The sequence below is a fragment of the Nuphar pumila genome, chromosome 13, assembly GCF_984573655.1.
Source record: "Nuphar pumila chromosome 13, dmNupPumi1.hap1.1, whole genome shotgun sequence".
NCBI lineage: Eukaryota > Viridiplantae > Streptophyta > Magnoliopsida > Nymphaeales > Nymphaeaceae > Nuphar > Nuphar pumila.
The window spans coordinates 11,729,222-11,749,996 of record NC_143261.1 but is presented as its reverse complement, the minus strand read 5'-3'; the positions used below and the strand labels follow the sequence as shown (position 1 = coordinate 11,749,996).

At 38.7% G+C, this 20,775-nt stretch overlaps 2 protein-coding genes across 2 annotated transcripts; both read right to left on the bottom strand.

Annotated features, from left to right (window-relative positions):
• Positions 1–5,276: 5,276 nt before the first annotated feature.
• On the bottom strand, positions 5,277–6,134 carry LOC149817763 (uncharacterized). Its single transcript, XM_089986075.1, has one exon. It carries the CDS (start codon positions 6,132–6,134, stop codon positions 5,277–5,279), a length of 858 nt encoding a protein of 285 aa, XP_089842201.1.
• Positions 6,135–11,402: 5,268 nt separating this feature from the next.
• Positions 11,403–12,263, bottom strand: LOC149817762 (uncharacterized). Its single transcript, XM_089986074.1, has one exon. The coding sequence runs from the start codon at positions 12,261–12,263 to the stop codon at positions 11,403–11,405; it is 861 nt and encodes a 286-aa protein (XP_089842200.1).
• Between the last annotated feature and the right edge of the window lie 8,512 nt (positions 12,264–20,775).

The window sequence follows — 20,775 nt, the reverse complement described above, 5'->3', positions numbered from 1 at the left end:
GCTTACTCAGATCATAAAATGAATTGCAACCTTGATCAATGGCCCAAAAAAGCTTACTAGAACAACCCTTTTCACCCCGCTTGGATTGACATTTCAACAATACCCGCAAATCACTATGCTGCGATGCCACAAATCGTTATTCAACGATAACCACAAATCGCCATTCAGTGATGTCATAAATCGACTTCCTGCGAAAGCCACAAATCGCTATCTATCGATTTAAGTAAATCCAACCACAGACCGCAAGTCGTCACTGACAAATCACTATAAACTCTTAACAAATCCGACAATGTGGAAATCGGGTCATGCAAAGGGGCATGACAACTAAATTAATAGCCCACACGAGATTCATGTGTCCCATATCTATCTGTCGAATGCATCAGAGCCTGTCATGAAATAGAAAATATAAGACACTGCATTAAGTTTCACAAGAAATGCAAACCTCCTCCCAACATTGATTACATACCAAAAGACTTGTAAAACTGAAGCTATCATTGCCGGAAATCTGATCAAGAGGAATGAAGGTTTCAACATTTAGTGTTAATTCTATAGGGTATTACTGCATGTTGGACATTAAACGAGTTAGATATTGACAAGCTTCACGTAATGGAAAGCAATATAATGTCTTACATACCTGTTCATTCGAAGGGCTTTGTTGTTTTTTATTACAGGTTGGTTGTTTGTTAGTCCTTTTCTTGCCAACCAATTCTAGTGCACCATTTGCCCTCCGACGACTGCGATCAGAGGCAGGTTTTCTTTTCATACCCTTCGCTTCATAAATATATCCATCATAATCAACAACGTTCACTACTGACTTGTTGAAGATAATGTTTACGCTTTGGCGCAACTTCTCAGGAGTGTCAAGCGAAACATGATTTTCACCTACGTTGTTCGATTCCATTATCTTCGACTGGTATTCATTCGCTGCAACGGACTTAAGGTGAATTAACTCCAAGTTTTCAAGTAACTCCATTGAAGCTTTTCTCACGAATACATAGCCTTCTTCACTTCTCGATGCCAAATCAGCAACATGCATAAATGACCTGCGCAGTTGTTGGTAACAGGAGGCTATGTGGCACTTCTCGTCAACACCAGATTTACTCACATTGTCCATAACAATTGTTTTAATCTTTGCATGTCTATTCCATCTTCGCATTATGTAAGACTATGGTATTTCTTGTATCTTCTCTTGATTGAGTGTCTTTAATGCATGACAGCATAAAATACCTTTGAATTCATACATTTTGCACAAATATTCAAGTCTTTCGTTGTCAGCATTGTACGTGACATGTGCTTCTCACCTTTCGTGATGCTTTTCGCCCTGTCATAAAATATGGTATTTGTGCATATTCTCGGTTTGCACGAGTCCTTCTATTTTGCAATTCATGACATATAACACATCTTTCTTGATCCATTCAAATACAGTTAGTGTATACAGAGCTGCAGGTCGCATCAATATTTTCATGCCAAAAGTTAGAGGTCGTGTATTGAAGCATTTCACGTCTTGTTCAAGCTCATTCTGTCTTAGACCGTCTACAAATAATTCATATTGTTCCATGAAATGAAACATTGTTAAACATGAATACATGGTTTTCTTCAGCATGGCATGCATAGATTCAGCTCTTTGTGTGCTTATCATACCAGCATAAAAGTATTGTCTTCCATATGCCAATGCCTACTTCTCTTTTTCTGCATATAAATTTTGTAACCACACACAATCTTCAAGGTCGTATGTCTGAATCATTTCCTCCCAATCAGACATAAAGGTGATCTCGTCTACACTCTCAAGCACACACCTAGTAAACTTTTTGTCAAACCCTGTCTTCTGATTAAATATGTGTCATATGTTCTTTGCTGCATTTTGAAAGATATATCACAAACATAGGCAATGATGTGCATCTGGCCACACATGAAGCACTGCAGCCACAATTGCGTAATCATCATCTGTCAGTACAGCTTCAGGTTGCTTCTCGTTCATTGCCTGTGTAAATACTTTGAACAACCACTCAAAGCTTTCCTTGGTCTGGTCATACAAAAATGCCCCGCCTAATATACAACTCTGTGTGTGATGGTTCACTCCGACAAACTGCGCAAATGGCCATTGTTCAGTATTAACCTTTACTGTAGTATCATATACAAGCACATCATTGAAGCATTCGTAATCTACTCTTGACTTTGAATCTACCCAAAACATATTTACAGCATATCCATCTTCATCCACTTGCATTGCACTAAAGAAACCATGTTCATTGCTTGATTTATTCTGTAAGTAATCAACCAAAGAACATATTTCTCCTTTCTTCATGTTATTTGTCTTCTTCCTTCTCAAGTGGTTTCTTAGATCTAAAGGTGTGAATGGCACATTATCGCGACCACCGTCTATGTGGGCAAACAAATTGTATGTCTTCCTTGGTGCAATGTCGGCGCTATCGGCTATTTCAGCCATTGCAGCATGCGCTACAGTTACTTTACGATGTAACCTTAGCATAGGAGTCAATAATGATGCAGATAAATCATGATTATGATCACTGATTAAAGTACGAACTACAAATTTCTCATTCAGATGTCTTCTCAAAACCATTCTCGCTTGACATCCACATCTTGATTCTGGCTTGCTCCTTGTTGGATTTCCCATTGATGACTTCCAACCTTGCTTGGAACAAACATATGTCTTTCTAGCCAAGACACCCTGTGCATTTTTTGACCAAGAAAACCTTCTCACACTAAAGTCAACTTTTAAGGAATAATCATTGTAAAATTTATATGCAGCTTCCTCGTTATTAAACTGCATTCCTTCTACAGGAATAGAGTCAAGTGTAATTCCATGTACATTCCCAGTTCCTACACTTTTATTATGTCTACTGACATCAAAATCTACCTCATTATTGAATTGCATTTCCACTACTGGAACATTCAAGTCTAGTGTGCTTCAATTTACATTCCCGGTGCCTACTCTTTTATCATGTGCACTGTTATGGTAATCTACCTCATTATTGCATTGCATTTCTTCTACTGGAACATTCAAGTCAAGAGTGGGTCTAAAGCCTGCACCCTTCTTTTTATGTGGATTATTAGCGCAGATGTTCAATTCTTCAGTTGCGTCATTAGTATATATGTTCAATTCTCCAGATCTTTCAATTGATTGAGCTACATCATCTTTATTACAACCTGATGATAAGCTCAACAAAGTTTTAAGCAATATATCAATTGGTGTTTGCAGCAAAATAGCAAACAAATCGATATTAACTAACAAAGATATATCTCACAAAAATGGGAGTATGTTACTATTACAGCGGTTTGAGATACAATGCATATAATGAGTGAATGTAGGATACCTGATGGGGTAGAGGCCCTTCCTAGCATTTGTAAACAAGCATTCTTGTCAACAGGTCCCAGCGTCTTACAAATATCGATAAGTTTCCAACCATCGTAAGAACAAGATCTACCTGCAATAACCAAACAATGCCTTAATGACACATAAGACAACATGCCTTCTTCATCGATAGCATGATGAGATGGAAAGCTACTCACGCCGCCTTAATGGCACTGGTTGGAATGTTTGTGCATCATTGCTTTCTTCCATAATGCCTAACAACAACGAAAAAGAAGAGAAGAAAGTGGAACGTTTTGTAAGCAATATATCAAGCGCATACGTTTACTACGATTTAATTAGGATGCATATAACAACAGATATCGATAAGGTTAAGCAAGTCAAAGAAACGATTTAATGAATGACAGTATCAAAGCAAGTGCAGTTTGATATTTGCTTATACTGAGCATAGAGTTGTCACTTACCATGCCAATAAAAGATACATGTCGTACATGTGTGTTGACGATAACGCTCTCATTATACCCACGAGGTTGTAAAGAGAGTTCAATAGAAATCGCTGACAGAGCAGCGGTATGAATGCGAAAATCGCCCCCGCATGTGTGTAACGATGTGTTTCTGCACGCACACGTTTTCATAGTCTGTGTACAAATATCTTAGAAATACATATTACAAAACATATAATATCTTACAAAGCGGTATGAATATTGAATAATATATTGAAAATCGATACGGCAGTTCAGCATAATAACTTACAACTCGACAATACAAAACCATAATATCTAAAAGGTCGATAAATATATCGCACAATAAATTACAAATCGATACGGAAGAAATCGAGCAAAATAGCAAACAAATCAATATTAACTAACAAAGATATATCTCACAAAAACGGGAGTATGTTACTATTACAGCAGTTTGAGATATAATGCATATAATGAGTGAATGTAGGATAACTGATGGGGTAGAGGCCCTTCCTAGCAGGTGTAAACAAGCATTCTTGTCAACAGGTCGCAACATCTTACAAATATCGATAAGTTTCCAACCATCGTAAGAACGAGATCTACCTGCAATAACCAAACAATGCCTTAATGGCACACAAGACGACATGCCTTCTTCATTCATAGCATGATGAGATGGAAAGCTACTCACGCCGCCTTAATGGCACTGGTTGGAATGTTTGTGCATCATTGTTTTCTTTCATAACGCCTAACGAGTAATGACGGCAAAAATGAAGAGAAGACACAAAAAAGTTTTGTAACACAAGGCAGGCACGAGAAGGCGACAATGTGTTGTAAAACAGGATAAAAAACAAGGCGGAAACCTCGACTGGAGACGAAGGCAAAGTTTGGGTTAATAATGGGAGCTACTGTTACAACATATAGCGCAGGAGTTTAATGAATAGGGAATGTCTCCACTTTAAATAGTTAACATCAAACTTTCTGGATGGAGGACTTTTTTGTCCTTTTCTCGAACTGTGGTTTCCAAACTTTTGAATGGAGAATATTTTTGTCATTTCCTCGAACCGTCATTTCAGAGCAAGAAAAGCAAGTAAGGGTGATTAAGTCTTTGCAACAACACCAGAGTCTGATGCAAAGTTATGTCATCATACACGGGAATACGAGCCCCATGTGCGTAAATACGTGGCGCTCATTCGACCCCCCGAACACAGACGTGGGATTCAGTGAATCATCGGGGGCGAACATACACCACCCTCCCCAATGATGGGGCGGCATACAATGAGTAGGTTGTACCACTTTTCTAGTCTACTCGCAACGAACGAGTGATTCACTCAATATAAAGCAGAACAAGTAAAAGATGCAAATCGTGTCCTTAACATGGTGATGATTTCATATACTTGTGAATGTACAAAAATCACAATTGGGTTCCTTAGCAATCCTCTAAAATGCAGATGCCAAGGTTTAATTGAGCAAACGAGCAGTCTAGCTCAACACCCTGTAACAATGTTAAGGAGGGAAACCCTGGCTTGGATCAAACACCTGAAAACAACCACCAACTCCTCGTCAGTTTTCCTCAAGGTAAGATCCAATGATTCCATCAGTCTTTGTGCATCTTGAACACTGTCCTTCTTCACTGTCTTGGATGAATGGCTATAAAGTGCTAGTATAGCCATATCTGCCCTCTCTATTTCACTGCTGTCATCTTGATCACCTTCCTGATTTTCATGGCCCTTGGAACCCAATAATCTCAATCTTGAGAAGATGGATTGTGTTGCCTTGCGACCACAGACGGTCGAGCTAAGGCTGCTGAAGATGGAAACCGCAGCAGACCTTGCATTCTTGAAGACTTCATCAACCATGTCAAGGTTGTCATTTGAAAAGCATACATGTTTTTCCATACTTTTCAATAATCTTAGACACTTGATCATGTCCTTTTTCATTCTCTTCCTGGAGCACTGGTAGGCACAAATGCCAGCTTCCAGACCAGCATCACCTCTACGAAGCATGGAACGAAGGGATTGATGTTGCTCCCTCAACTGCAACAAGGAGTCCTTCACCATCCCACAAACATCCAATAAGCTGAGGAAGTCATCCAACAACTCTCTCACCAAGCTCTCTTTGCCACATAGAGCCTGTTGGATGAGAGGGAGTTGGATAAAAGCAATGATGGAACTGTACAAGTCCTTGAAGTGGCAAAGTCCAGTGGCCAATTGTGCCTTCCTTATAGGAGAGTCTTCCCAAGCCTTAACCAAATGAAGGTACTCCTGCACTTGCACCAAGTTGGGGTGGGATTTTGATGGAAAGCTAGTGGAACGAATGTGGAAAGATTTTGCAGAAGTTGCCATCTTCTCTTTCTTTTCCTTTGGAAGTGAAGGCAAAACCATCACCAAGATGATGATGATGGTGAACGCTTTCTTGGCCCTTCTTATAAAGCTTGCATTGGGGGAACAAATGGAATCTTTCATTGGAACATGTTGTGAGATGAGCATGTGGTGTATCAAGGGGTTTCTCAGCCGTGTCTACCATTGTCTCCGTTAGGTAAGAAATCATTTCATTTTGTTTAAGCGTGGAAATGAGGTGGACCATGTGGCTCATCAGGGTCCTTGTCCCTTCCAGATTCCCTCATATATTGGTACACTTTACTCCTGATGGCAATTGATTGTCCACGAGTGCCTTGTCCTTGGTCTACTGCCCAGCATACATTGCTACATATAAAAGCATTACTGCTCAAAATGATCCTTCAATGAACTAAATAAATGGGTGGAGTGTTGTTGTGGCTGCATCAAATTAATATAAGGCTCTCGGGATCCACGTTTAGTTTAATTTAATGCTTACACGAGGGGAGAAAGCGTGACTTGCATTTTTAGTTTGTTTGACACGAATCTGGTCATAAACTTTTCATCCTCTTTCTTTAAATCGTGTGCTGTTGATGATAAGAGCAAAGTTAACATTTTTTTTTTTTGGACTACCTGATGATATCGATATCATTTCTCCTCACCTGGTGGGTGAATCCGAGGAGTACTGTAAAAACGTTTGCAAAGAGAATCTTGGTGAGAAACAAGTGAAAAGGTTTAATGTGGCACTGTTCATGTGTGCGATATGCAGGTGACTGTGTTAATTATGAGCTTATTTTTATCATCATTTCTTTTCTTCTAAGATCAAGCGTTAATAAACACTGAACTGCCTCTAACCGCGTGTTAACTACCTGAGACCGCAGCAAAGTTACAAATCTTGTTAAGGGGGTTTTCTCCACCAAAGAAAATTCTTGCGATAATTTAAAAAACTTTTTTTTTCCAGAAAATCTTGGGTAAATATCTATGTATTCAAACTTTAAAAAAATATAAATATATATGTAAAATATAAATATAGTGATAATAACATGATAATATCACGATGAAACCATGATATTTTTAAAATAGGGGATATTTTTAAAAATGTATTGTTCTCGAGATTATATCAGTTTTTTAAAATTCTAGCAATAAATACAGGAGAGATTTTAGAAAAAAATAACGGATATTTATGGCTATGGCCCGTAGCATGGCCACTGTATCTACGAATATCCAATATCTGCGGATGAAGATTTAAGTAACCCTAATCACAAAACTTGCAAGACTTTCCAATTGAAATAATATATCAAGGCGTGGTAATTTTAGGCACGACTCTCATAACTTGAGAAACTTATTGAGAGAATCTCTCTCTCTCTCTCTCTTAACTTTTTATTGTGCCTTTAAATGAATATCCTAAAATTATCTTTGTCATATCTGTTGGACGTAGGAAGAGGAGAAGAGGGAATTCAAATAAAGAAAACTTTGGGGACAACTTCTTTATGGAGTGTGTGAGGACTTTGATGATGTTGAATAGTCCTATATGGAAGGATTTCAAGAAAGTTGTGGGCTTTATAACCTACAAGGAGATTCTTACACTTGTTCCAAAGAACAAGGGAGTAGGATGGCTGCCACACACACTCACGCATGCACGCCCACCTGCCGTGCCGTGCCGTGCCATGCCGAGCCGGGCTCGGGCTCGGGCTCGGGTAATTGGCCATTTAGTGCCATATCCATTCTAACCGTTCGTGGGTTATAAAATGTGGTTAGGGTTGGGGTTACAGACACATAGAGGAAGTCGCCTGACTCTTCGTTTTCTCTCTCCCTGCTATTGTCTCTCTCTCTCCTGCCTTTTCCAGAAAAGGATTTTCTGCAACAGTGGTTCTGAGAGGTTGTCTTTGAAGAACGATCTATCGTCGGAGTGCATCGATCCATATCGTTGAGGCTTTTGTATCCTGTGAGAAGAACGTCAGACCCTATTTGCACCGTATGTGGGGGCAAATCTTCTCTAATGAGAGTACTTTCATACGCCTTAGCCTGTTACATAATATTAACATGTTATTATTGTTTTTATTATGTTCTATGCATTTGTTTGGTCTTTTATGTTTGTCTGGATTTTGGTATAATATGGATATCGACATGTTTGCTCTCTATTTTTGTTTCGATCGACTGTTAATCATGCCTATTATGTTAATACATATTCTGATTTTTAGCATGATGTTGATTGTGAAACGATGTAATCGGGAAATTATTCCGACAATATCCAAGTGAAAGATACGAGATCCAGTTTTCGTGGTTTTCTAAAAGTTTGCCAACCTCAAGCTATTATTATTTAAGCCAGCCTTTGCTTACCGAATGACCATTCTCATTGGTAGATTTACTCAATATTTTGAAGATTGCAAACATTCATGACACTATTAGGTTCATTTGGAGTGCTCTGGACACTAATTTGCTTGCTAGTTTTAACAGGCCCTGTCTTTTTATTTGAAAACGGTGTGTATGTATAAAGACATACACAGAACATAAATGGTAGCTCCTAAAGATTGTGTTGCATTTAACCAATATTTTGCAGGTATTAGTCTTTTCTTGAAAGAAGCAAGTATTATAATCTTAAATACATTAGCAAGGCTCCACTCATCTCATAGGGGGGCAACTTGTAAATGTCACCAAGTTAATGGGACATCACAAGTTCAAAACTCACCGGTGGCATCCCTTGTGGCAAGGTCGAAACTAAGTGTACTTCTTAGTGAATAGGGGACTTCAAGGGTTTTACCAACTAGAGGCCAACCAATGTAAGCTTGGTGATGGGAGTTTTCCTTTGAACTATCCAAAATAAATGTGTATTAGCAATATGTGAGAGCTTGTGCTCTCGACCTTGTTCCACCAGACCTAACTCGGTCTGGTTTTACCCACACTGAGTCAGCCTGATTGCTCATCCAGGACCAGACCTGACTCAGCCTGGGTATGTCTGGTTTTACCCAGACAGAGTCAGCTTGGTTGCTCAGCTATGCTGAAACAGAGGGTAAGCCTTCCCTTTGTCCCGCTATTCCCCCTGGCAGAGCAATGCTGGCAATCTTGAGGTTGCTGGTGGCTGAGGCAAGGGGTGCCCCCCACCCACCTGACACCTCATCCTCCCGATGGTGGCGTCGCTTTGTATTGCCTAGCAAGCCAAGAGAATTCTTGCTTCCCGTCAAACCCAACGTAACCAATATTTGGGCAAGACAAAACTTGTACAGTGACATATGTTGGAATTATAAGCTAGACTCTTCGTATTCTTCCCTTATTTTTGAGAAACTCATTTTACATTAAGGCTGTTGGAATTATAAGCTAGACTCTTCGTATTCCTTCCTCATTTTTGAGAAACTCATTTTACATTAGGGCTTGTTGGAATTATAAGCTAGACTCTTTGTATTCCTCCCTCATTTTGGGAAGTCGTTTTACATTAAGGCTATCTGCAGTTTTTCTATGCAAACTCTTTGGGTTCCTCTCCCATTTATTTCTTCTCCTTGAAAATGTAATAGCTTTTTAGTTTTTCTATGGTAGAAATTTACTATGTAATTAAATTTTGGTTGGGCTTGAATGCTATATATATAGCAGCCATGTATCATCATTTTGATAAGTCGTTGGAATGTTTTGAAGCCTTTTGTAGCCTTCTTCTTCTAGCACCATTTTTGCGTGTTTTTCATTGTAGAGAACAATCTTCTTCTCTAGTTTGTTGTTTTATTTTCAACAACATAGCCATAAATCTGGTGTTGGATGAAGAGTACTTTTTAGTACCACATAAATCCACAAAAGTGAATTGACAGTCATGTTGGGTTTGACTGATGTCCTGTGAAACATGACCAAGTTCACAAATTAGAAAGCTAACATCGTGAAATGCTTTGGCAGGTTGCAACTGCTGTAAGGGAGGCTATGATCTTTTTATTGAGATATATGTCCTAGACTAGTCGCTCCCTCATATATGATAACCAACTGATGACACTAGAAAAGTTATCCATAATATTAGAACTTTTATGCTGTTTTATAACACCAATCAGCCCAATTGTTATTTCTGTCTATGGTATTCCTCACGCCATATATAACCAAGTATATATACATAGAATAGGGGCCAATATATACGGTGAAAGCAATGGCCAAAAGTGCACTGGCTCAAGCATGAGGTTGCCAAAACATCCTCGATCATTGCTTGGTTGTTGATGACATATTTTGTTGCTCACACGATCTTTTTGATATACAAGAGATGGATTTCATGCAGCTTGATGCACCTTCACAGCGTATACTTAATAACGACTTTTCTCTAAAGGAATTGAGGAAATCGGTTTGGGATTTTCCCGGGGTAAGACATCCAGACTTGATGGGTATCCACTTGAGGTTTTTAAATCCATATGGGAGCATTGTAATCAAGACTTGATGGATGTTATGACTGAATTTTATCAGAACTTCAAGCTTCTGAAGTGGTGGGGTCAAACTCTTCTTATCTTGATTCCTAAAGAGCAATGGAGTGAAGATATAGATCGATTCATGTCTATTTCGTTTATTAGGACACCTCTCAAAATCATCACTAAGGTCCTTCAGCGAGACTCAAGAAGGTGATTCATCATGTCATAAATTTGGTTCAATGTGTTTTTATTCCCGGACAGAGATTGCATGATTGTTGCTTTTTTAGCACATGAGACGTTGCATACGATTTACTCTTCCAAGAAAAAATCCTTTCTGCTTAAAATAGACTTTCCAAGAACCACTAGGACTTAGTAAGTATCCATAAACTCAGTGAGTCTATAATATAAGATGGATGGGTCTTAGGTTGAATGTGTTGGATGTATTATTGAAACTGTGCAACCAAAACAAGGAATCTTAAGTTGTAATTACAGTGCATGCCTAGCCAGCATACAAAAACACAAAGTAAAAAAGAAAGAAAAGTCGATCATGGTTGCCACACATGTTGTCCTTGGTATATGAAACTTAGTTTGTGAGCTTGAGATGAAAAAATATGGTCTTGCACATGCACTGTTGCTTCTATCTTCTTAGGCCAAAAACTTCATGTGTAGTTATGTTTGTTAACTGAAGTAAATAAACGGAACAATAATGAGAGAGAGAGAGAGAGAGAGAGAGAGAGAGAGAGAGAGAGAGAGAGAGAGAGAGAGAGAAATTTGGAGCTGAAAGAAATTTGATTATACTCAACAAAATTTGTGTTAGGTATTTGATTTACCAAAGGAATATACATTGGCCAACCCTCCACAAAATTGGTTGCATTGGCTTGATAAGTTGAGATGAGGACTGATAGCCTAGCTAGCAGCTCGTCAAAATGTTAAGAATGGATGCTCTAAAACTGATTAAGCACCTAAACAAGCCCTCCAGCTCAGACTCAGTTTCCCTCAGGAAAAAATCCAAAGCCACCATCTGCCCCTGTGCCGCTTGAATATTGTCCTCTCTTGCTTCTTTCGATGAATGACTATAAACAACAAAGAGAGCTGCATCTAACCTACCAATTTCACTATCATCACTTTTCTTATCACATCTCTTGTAACTCAACAATTTTAATTTTGAGAAGGCAGATTGCGGTGCCTTTTGCCCAGAGATCAATGGAATAAGAAGCCCAAACATAGAGACTGTACTGGCTCTGACATCACTTAAGATGATACAAACCACACCATGACCATCATCTGCAGCATGTCTGCTCATTCTCATGATCTTCAATGTCCTTTGGCATTTGATCATCTCCTTTCTCATTCTTTTCCTAATGATTTGGTAAAGGTCAATGCTCTCATGCAGACCAGAGTCTCTTCTGCGAACCAAAGAGATGAGGTATTGATGTTGCTCCCTCAACTGAGAGAGAGAATCCTTCACAATCCCACAAACATCCAATAGACCCACATATGTTTCCATCAGCTCACTCATAAGACTTTGTTGTCGTTGCAGAGATTGTTGAGTGAGAGGCAGTTGGAGGAAATCAATGGTGGAATGGTGCAAGTCTCTAAGGTGGTTGAGTCCAGTCCTCAAAGAACTGCACTGCTTCTTCTTCAAGGTTGAGGCTTCTGCCCAACCTTTAACCACATCAAGGCACTCCTCCACTTGGGCCAAACTGGGGTGAGATGTGGAAGGCAAGCTAATAGAACGAAGATGGAAGGAGTTTGCAGAAGAAGCTGACATCTTTTCTTTCTTTTCTTATGATTGTGAAGTTTAAACCATAACAAGATGATTAAGAGATCTGGTTGGCTCCCCTTTTTATAAGGAAGAAAGTTGGGGAGCAGATGGAATCTTAATTAGTTGGGAAAGAGTAGTTTAATTAGTATCAACTGCATGCGGTACATAATGGGTTTTGTTTGGTGATGTCTACCGAAGTTGGTGGCTACAACAATACTTTTCTTCGAGATACCAGAAAAGAAGATGAGGTGTCTATGAAAGATTCTTGTCTACACCATCACCAATATTGTCGATCATCTCACGTGCAGTTTTCCCCTTGGCTAACCAACATATGTTGTGATCTCTCAAATATCAAAATATGATTAACAAGTGTACATTAAGAGTGCCTTCTTAAAAATCTAATAAGGGTTTATCAACATATGTCTCCTAGAAATGGATTCTATTGCACATATTATTCACAGTGTAGCCAGATTGGACTACAATTTTTTATGATAAAAGATTATCATAAAGTGGTGCACATGCCATGCTTTGTTAATCTCATATTGGTTGAGTAAAATATACTGCCGTCGTGTCTTGGTTCATTGGGTTTTTTTCTTTGGAAGCAAGAAATCTCATGGCTTGCTAGGCAACCCAACTGCTGCATTAACATAGCCATAAATCTGGTGTTATAGCTAGGGCTGTCAACGGGTCGGTTTGTCATGTCCTTTGTCTACCCAAAATCTATTGCTGGAGAGTAACATCAAAGGTAGACACCAACTTTCATTACAGAACCAAATTTGTCCCCATAAACCTAATAAGTTTTTAGGATGGGTCTTAGGTTGAATATGATGGATGAATGGTTAGAACCGTGCATCCAAAACAAGGGATCTTAAATTGCAGTTGCATTGCATGCCTAACCAACAAACAAAATCATGAAGGAAAAAAAGAAACATCGATCACGGTTGCTGCCAGGGGTGTAGCAAAAAAAAAATTTATTTGTGTGATAGTCGGGGGTTCGGGGGCAGCGCCCCCAATTTTTTTATTTTTTTGAGATAAAATAAAAAATGGCTACAATTATTAATAAAAATCTATTTCATATGGACAAATCAAACTATTTGCTGCAGTCAGGGCTGGGCTAGGACTGGGCTGGGCTACAAAAATGGATAAAAATCTATTTCATATGGAATCAGGGTTGGGCTAGGACTGGGTTTTTTTTTTAAAAATTTAACTGTTTCGGGAGGCAGGACTGGGCTACAGCCCAGTCCTGCCCCCCCCCCCCTAGCTACGCCTTTGGTTGCTGCCCATGTTGCCTATGGTATAGGCAGCTTAGTTTGTTAGTTTAGAGATGATAAAATATAGTCTTGCACATGCATTGATGCTTACTCCAACCCTCTAGTAATGCTGCTCTTGTAAAACTAGTTTTTTGCTCTTAATTCGCATGCATGGATGTGTCGCAAAATGTTTCCAGTAACTGGATACGAAAATGGAATTTGCTTTTAGATTTATTTAATGAATCCCACTTTTAGACATACTAACTTCTATGCAGGACTAGGTTTCATATAGATGATATATGAGTTGGATGATGCCTAATCCAAATTCGTATCTAAATTTTGAGAAACAGACTTAAATATGAGATCAGGTCCTAATGAGATAAGATGAAGTTGGGTTGTTTATGATCCAAAATATATACACTAATGGGTAAAAGCTCTCAAAACATGCATTTTACATGTAGAAAACAAAATTGGATCAGTTTTGATCTGAATCTAGTTCAATCATGATGTTCTCACAAGATTTTGTCAAGACACCTACAATCTAAATCCAGTGTTAAACTTCAATCCGGTGCTCAAAACCTTTTGCAATTGGCGTAAAAAACGTGACGCAAAATGGGGATCTCGATCTGACTAGATCGAAAGTGATACCTTGTGTAACATGACGATCTCATCAGTATATAAGTCTACCAAGCTCTCTAGGGTCTAACTCACCCTGATAGGCAGAAAGTGTGCACACTTTGTTAGTTAATCCACTACTACCCATATAGCATCATGCTGACGATGGGTCATTGGTAGTCCCACTATGAAATCTATTGAGATGTCGTGACACTGTCATTGTGGGATGTCTAAAGGTTGTAGCAGCCTACCAGGCCAATGGTGCTCGATCTTAACTTGCTGGCAAGTAAGACAGTGATACATGTATTCTGTCACATCCCATTTTATTTTGTTTCATCAAAAAGTCCTTGATAAGTTCTTCAACATCTTGGTGCTACCAAGATAAACAAAATATTTTGATTTGTAGGCTTCGCTTATCAGTTCTTCTCTTAGAGCATTCAGAACCTATCATCTATCCCCGAACATAATGGTCCTATCTTCCTCATGGTGGAACTGCGCATTTCGAGTAAAATGAAATCAACAGACAACTCGTGTCCTTCAATGACCACTTTAACTGCACGAAGATACTTAGAACACTGCGTCGACACACCCAAAGGAGACATAACTTGTAGCACGATCTCTAAGCTAGATGGTGTAATGTCAGGCAATCCAACAAAAAAATGAAATAAAAGAATGGGTTGCACCTGAATCAAACATAACACATGCAAGGTGATCGACAACAACTATAATACCTTCGATCAAATTGCTCTAATCGTTCTACTCTATAGTTGTAGCGACGTACACGTGCTCGTTGGTCTTCCTCTATGCCTATTGTTGTGGATGCCCCTGTTGTTGCTGTTGCTGATTACTCCGTGCTCCTGGCTTGTTCGGGCAATATTGTGCAATATGCCCTGGCTGCTTGCACTATAATAGATACTGATAAGAGGGCATGCTCCGAAAGGATAACTCTTATTGCACCTCTGACATGCCTGTTGAGTCTTCGCTTGTTGCGGTTGCTACTGCTGATGGTGATTTTGGTTGTTCCCTTGCTAATGGAGAAGAAGAGGTGAGCACGCTACCCTCACGCTCTCTTTAAAGAGGAAACCTCTCTTGAAGAAGAGACCTTTTTTAAGGAAGGATGTCTCATTCAAAATCCCTTTTCAAGATATATATATATATATATATTCTATTATTATTATCATCTTTTATTTTTAAAACTTATTTATCCCAACACATATGGATCATGGATCTCAGAAAATGGGTCCATGACCCATATAGGGATTCAAAGTTGTGTCAGCCCCTATATATAATATATTCACCCAAAATAGCAAAAATATAATTATTTTAATAAAAATTATATTTATTAAATTTAAAATAGGTAAAGATTTTACAAGATATTACAGGTTTTGTTTGGTGATATATCTCTACCAAAGTTGGTGGCTATAGATGTACTTTTCTGGCTGTAGGAATGGAGATGAGGTGGCAGTGTAAGATTCTTGCCTACACCATTTCCAATATTGACATTGTTCTCACGTGTGGCTTGCCCCTTGACTAACCAACCTACATTGTGATCTGTCAAATATCAAACTATGATTTGCAACAAAAAGAATCTGCTTCTCAAAAATCTAATATGATGTCTCCTACAGATGGACTCGTAGCACGTTATTGACAATGTAGCCAGATATCGGGCTACAGTTTTAGATGTTTTTTTTTTAAAAAGTCGTGCACATGCCTTGTTTTGTGATTCAGGATACTCATCTTGGTTGTGATAACAATGTAATGTCATTATGTCTTGGTTTGGTACATTACTATTTCTCTTTGGAAAAAATATATCTGATGGATTGATTGTTGGGCAATCCAAGCTTGTCAGTAACAGCTATAGATCTAAGTACGGAGATCACTTTTAGCACCACAACTAAAAAACATGTATGACACTTATATTGCTAGCGTTTATTTGGTGTCATGGGAAACATGAACAAGTTAAAAAATTAAAAAGCTATTCTTGAAATTCTTTGGCAAGTTGAAACTGCAGCTCTAATGGGGAGTAGGGTCTTTTTATTAAAGTATATAGCTAAGCCAGCTGCTCCGTACTATAGAACTTTTGGGCTAATTTACAACATCAATCTGCCAAAATGACATTCCAATTGATGATATTCCAAATATGAATAGCCAATAGAATAGGAGTCAATACAGTGAAGTGATTATGCAAATGGATTGCAAACTTCTTTTTTGTTTTTTTTGGCTTTCTTTCCTTAGCATAGTGCAGTTGGAACTTTAACAAAACAGAATCATGAGAAGTGTTTGGTTCTTCCTGGTGACACTTACTGTAAACGAGATAATTAAGGGATACACGAAAATTATTGAATTCTAAGCTTTCCCACAAAGTTTGCTTGAGGCATATAAAGTGTTTCCTGTGTTTGCCTTTCCAATGCTACTTGCAGCAAAAGTATTGCATTTTCACGGAAAGAAAGGAGACCGTGTGCACAATCAAGCAGACTAGCAGCGCTCCGACATTAACAATGTGTCAATTATCTCACAAGGGTGGTATGCCTTTATCTAACCAACATCCATGGTGATGTGTTACAATTTACAAGCACTAAATGTAGGCACAAAGTTTAATAAGAAAACTAAACGATCCCCATAATCTCTTAGTCTTTTAATACAAGATGGACGGGTCCTAGGTTGAATGTGATGGATGAATGATTGGAATCGTGCATCTGAAACAAGGGATCTTGTTATAATCAGAACACATGCCTATCTGGTTGCTGCATATGTTGCCTCTGGCATATGAAGCTTAGTTTGTGAGTTTAGAGATGACAAAATATAGTCTTGCACATGCATTGATGCTTGCTGTTGCCTGTATTTATGATTTAAAATTTGCAGAACCAGAATCTTAGAGGATACAACCCAAATAAATAATTCTACAGAGCAGCAGCTAGTGCGATTCACCTTGTGTTGGGACGTTGCATGATCAAAACCCAATGGTATAGTTGTATAACTGGTAGGGGTCTGCCTAACCCCAGCTTGTCTTTCAAAAAAAAAAAATCTACAGAGGAACGTTTCAATTTATTCCTTCTTTCCTTCATTGGAGTCACCAGGTAGTTTGTCCAATGAGCAACTACTATCGCCTATCGTGTGCATGAAATATTGGTAAAAAACCCATATCATATTGATTCATTTCTGTTTTTTTTTCTTCAAAGAATCCATTATATTTCAGTGAGTTCCATTTGCTGTAAATAAAAAGAACCAATGTATGAAATTTTGATGTTGTTCCTCTATATTGTTTCATTTGGAAAAGAAAATATGTTCAGCATTACTGCAGTAAAAGGTTGTTAAAACATTAAAGTAGAAGCTCACTTTTTCTTTTTTTTCTCATCTTTGTTGGAGAAGTTTGATTGATTAGCAGCACTGATGAAGGCCAGATAACATATCCATGTTGGAGGATTTCATAAGTCAATACAAGCATAAGCTTCGAATCATGCATATAAGCTGTCAAAAAGGTCAGCCCACTTCAAGGTTATCAGCAAATACAATCACCAGACATTTTTAAAAGACCTTTCATTCCCAACTGAACAGTGCAATCACGATGTTATGGAAGTCCTCAATCAAATCACTCACGAAGTCATCGTTCCCACGAAGAGCTTGCCGGATATGAGGCAGCTGAGGAAAACAAAAAGATCACCGGAACAACAATGTAGTGTCTTTAAGGTGTCTAAGTCCATTAGCACTCAAGCTACATATCCTACTCGATGTCAAAGCTTGTTATCTGGCCACTTGGCTGTGGTTGAGATGGGATCTAGAGCTAAGACTGGTGAACGAGTATGGAAAGAGTTTGAAGAAGAAACTTCAAAACTTTTCTCTAGTTTCTTGTGAATTTTGGGATGAAACCAACACTATCAATGATAAAATATTTTCTTTGATCCTCTTATAGAGATTGTTGTGGGGAGCAAATGGAATCTTTGAAGTGGAACAGTATGCAATAGATGAGCATGGGATGTCTCTTTAATTTCCAACATTTCTGCTATAGTTTCATTTATTTTCGAGGGGAAGGTGGACCATATGAGCCATAGGTATCCTTGTCTCCTCCTTACTCTGGTCAGTACTTTGGCCATTTGCTATGCCTTTGGTCTGTCTAACATATTCCAAGTATTACAACTCAACTCTGACTTTCTGTGAAATAATTAACAGAGGGATGCATTGTTGGAGGTACAGCTAACTCAAGTTTAGGTGTTTAGCATCATATTCATATTACAAAATTGGTTGGCTGCACGTTGATGGATTTTGTCCTTCGACTGTATATTTAGTTTGAAATAATGGCCCATTCATATGCCTCGCCCCATTATTCATATTGCGAGTCATAGTGGTCTCCATCATCTTTATCATCATCAACATGATTGGGGCTCGTGTAAGATGATGGGATGGGTCTTCATTTGGTTTCTCAAAGGAAAGACACGCCTATATAAACAAATAGTCCTATTCAGGCAAGCTAAGAGTGTTGTTTCTGGTTTTGGTTTCAGATCAATTCATAGCAATAGCACCCAGTATCTGATCAGATACGTGAGTACAAATAAATGTAAGCTGGGCCTGACCAAATACCATTAGAATATGTATTACCCTGTTCTGATTCGAATCCTCTCAGATCCAAAATGATCTAATTCTAAAATTGATCAAACTGAGCTCGTATTATCCAATCTATCACAGAAGCAGGGTAAGACTCCAAGCATATCTGACTAATGGAACAGTTCAAATCTGAAACACATAGCTCTTGTTATGTTTAACTTAGAACCATGGAATGTCTGCACCTAATGTGCTGATCTATTTGAAATCATTGTTTATTATTCAATTCTACAGACAAATTGTGGTGGCTATTTATCATCCTGTTTCTTGTTCAATGAGGACAAATTGTAGTGGATTTTTCCGAGTCAAAAGCCTAAATTTGTCAAATCAAAATTTGAGAAACTTAACTGATTTAAACTTGGTGGTCAAAACATGTTTAAGTGAAATCTTTGGATCAATTTGTGTCAAATTGAGGTTCAGGATTGGCCGGATGATTCCTTTTAAAATTTAACAAATAAAAGAGTTGGAACCAACTCTTTTTCTTGTTCCTTTTTCCTTGTTCATCATTCAGGACATAAAAGTTCAGTAACCTATTATGAATGTAAGAGCTTCGATATTTTCGTAAACTAAAACAAGAAACCAAAGTGAGGTTCAGGTGTGGGGGTCAGAGTGGTGTTGGGAAAGAAAAAACACTAATATACCAAACATCCATATCCTGGAAGTCAAACTGAATCCCAGGTTGCATTAGCCTGGATCCAAATAAGGAAAATATGTGAAACCTTAAACTGATAACTGATCCTGCAAGTTTCTTATATGGAATACAAGGAAATCCAAGTAGTGTTCATTGCCTGATTGGCAATTTCAAGAGTAACAAAATCTTTAGATATTCAAGACTCCTAAGATCAACCCACGAAAGATCAAAGCTAATCAAGGAATAGATGCTATGTAAGATCAAATTCAGATCGAGCATTGTGCAACCCATTAAGTATTTAGCATCACCTCTTATTGTGCATAGACAATCAGTTGTTCCAGGAGAGAGAGAGAGAGAGAGAGGGGGGGGGGGGGGGCAGAACCATTGGAGTAAGATAAATCTTTTACTATATACAAAATTTGTATTGTATGTATATATACAAAAGGATATTTTTTATATTCAATACATCCACTAAAATTCGGATGCTGAGGTGAAGTTCTATGGATTGAGAATGAGATTGTTATCTCAACAGCATGTCAAGATGTTGAGCAGGGCAGTGGCGTAGCTAGGATTCATGTGGGGGGGGGGGGGGGGGGGGGGGGCAAACAGGGGTGTAGCAAAAAAAATATATTTGGTGTGATAGTCGGGGGTTCGGGGGCAGCGCCCCTGCAAATTTTTTTTTTGAGATAAAATAAAAAATGGCTGAAATTATTAATAAAAATCTATTTCATATGGACAAATCAAACTATTTGCTGCAGTCAGAGATGGGCTGGGCTAGGTCTGGGCTACAAAAATGGATAAAAATCTATTTCATATGGAATCAGGGCTGGGCTAGGACTGGGCTTTAAATTTTTTTTTTTAAACTGTTTCGGGAGGCAGGACTGGGCTCCCCCAGCTACGCCTCTGGAGCAGGGTGACTCTTGCATTGATCAAGCACCGAAACACACCCTCCAACTCATCCTCAACTTCCCTCGAGCAATGCTCCAAATTTTCCATTAGCCTTTGTGCACATTGAACATTGTCCTCTACCAACATTTTGCATGAATGGCCACACAGAGTAAACAAGGACACATCGAGCCTCTCAATTTCATTGGTGTTCTCCTCCTCATCACCACCATCAAGCCTCTTTGAACTCAACAATTTGAATCTCGAGAAGATCGATCGTGAGGAGTTGTGCACAGAGATGATCGATGTGAGAAGCTCAAACACAGACACTGTTTTGACTCTGACCTGCCTCAGGATGTCATCAACCTTATCCTTACTATCATTAGAAGGAAAGGCAAGAACTTCCATACTTTTCAGCAGTTGCAGGCATTTGGTCATATCCTTTTTCATTCTCTTCCTCCTGCATTGGTATCTGCTGATACCAACATCAAGATTTTGATCCCTTCTGCGGAACATTGACTGAAGGCCCTGTTGCTGCTCT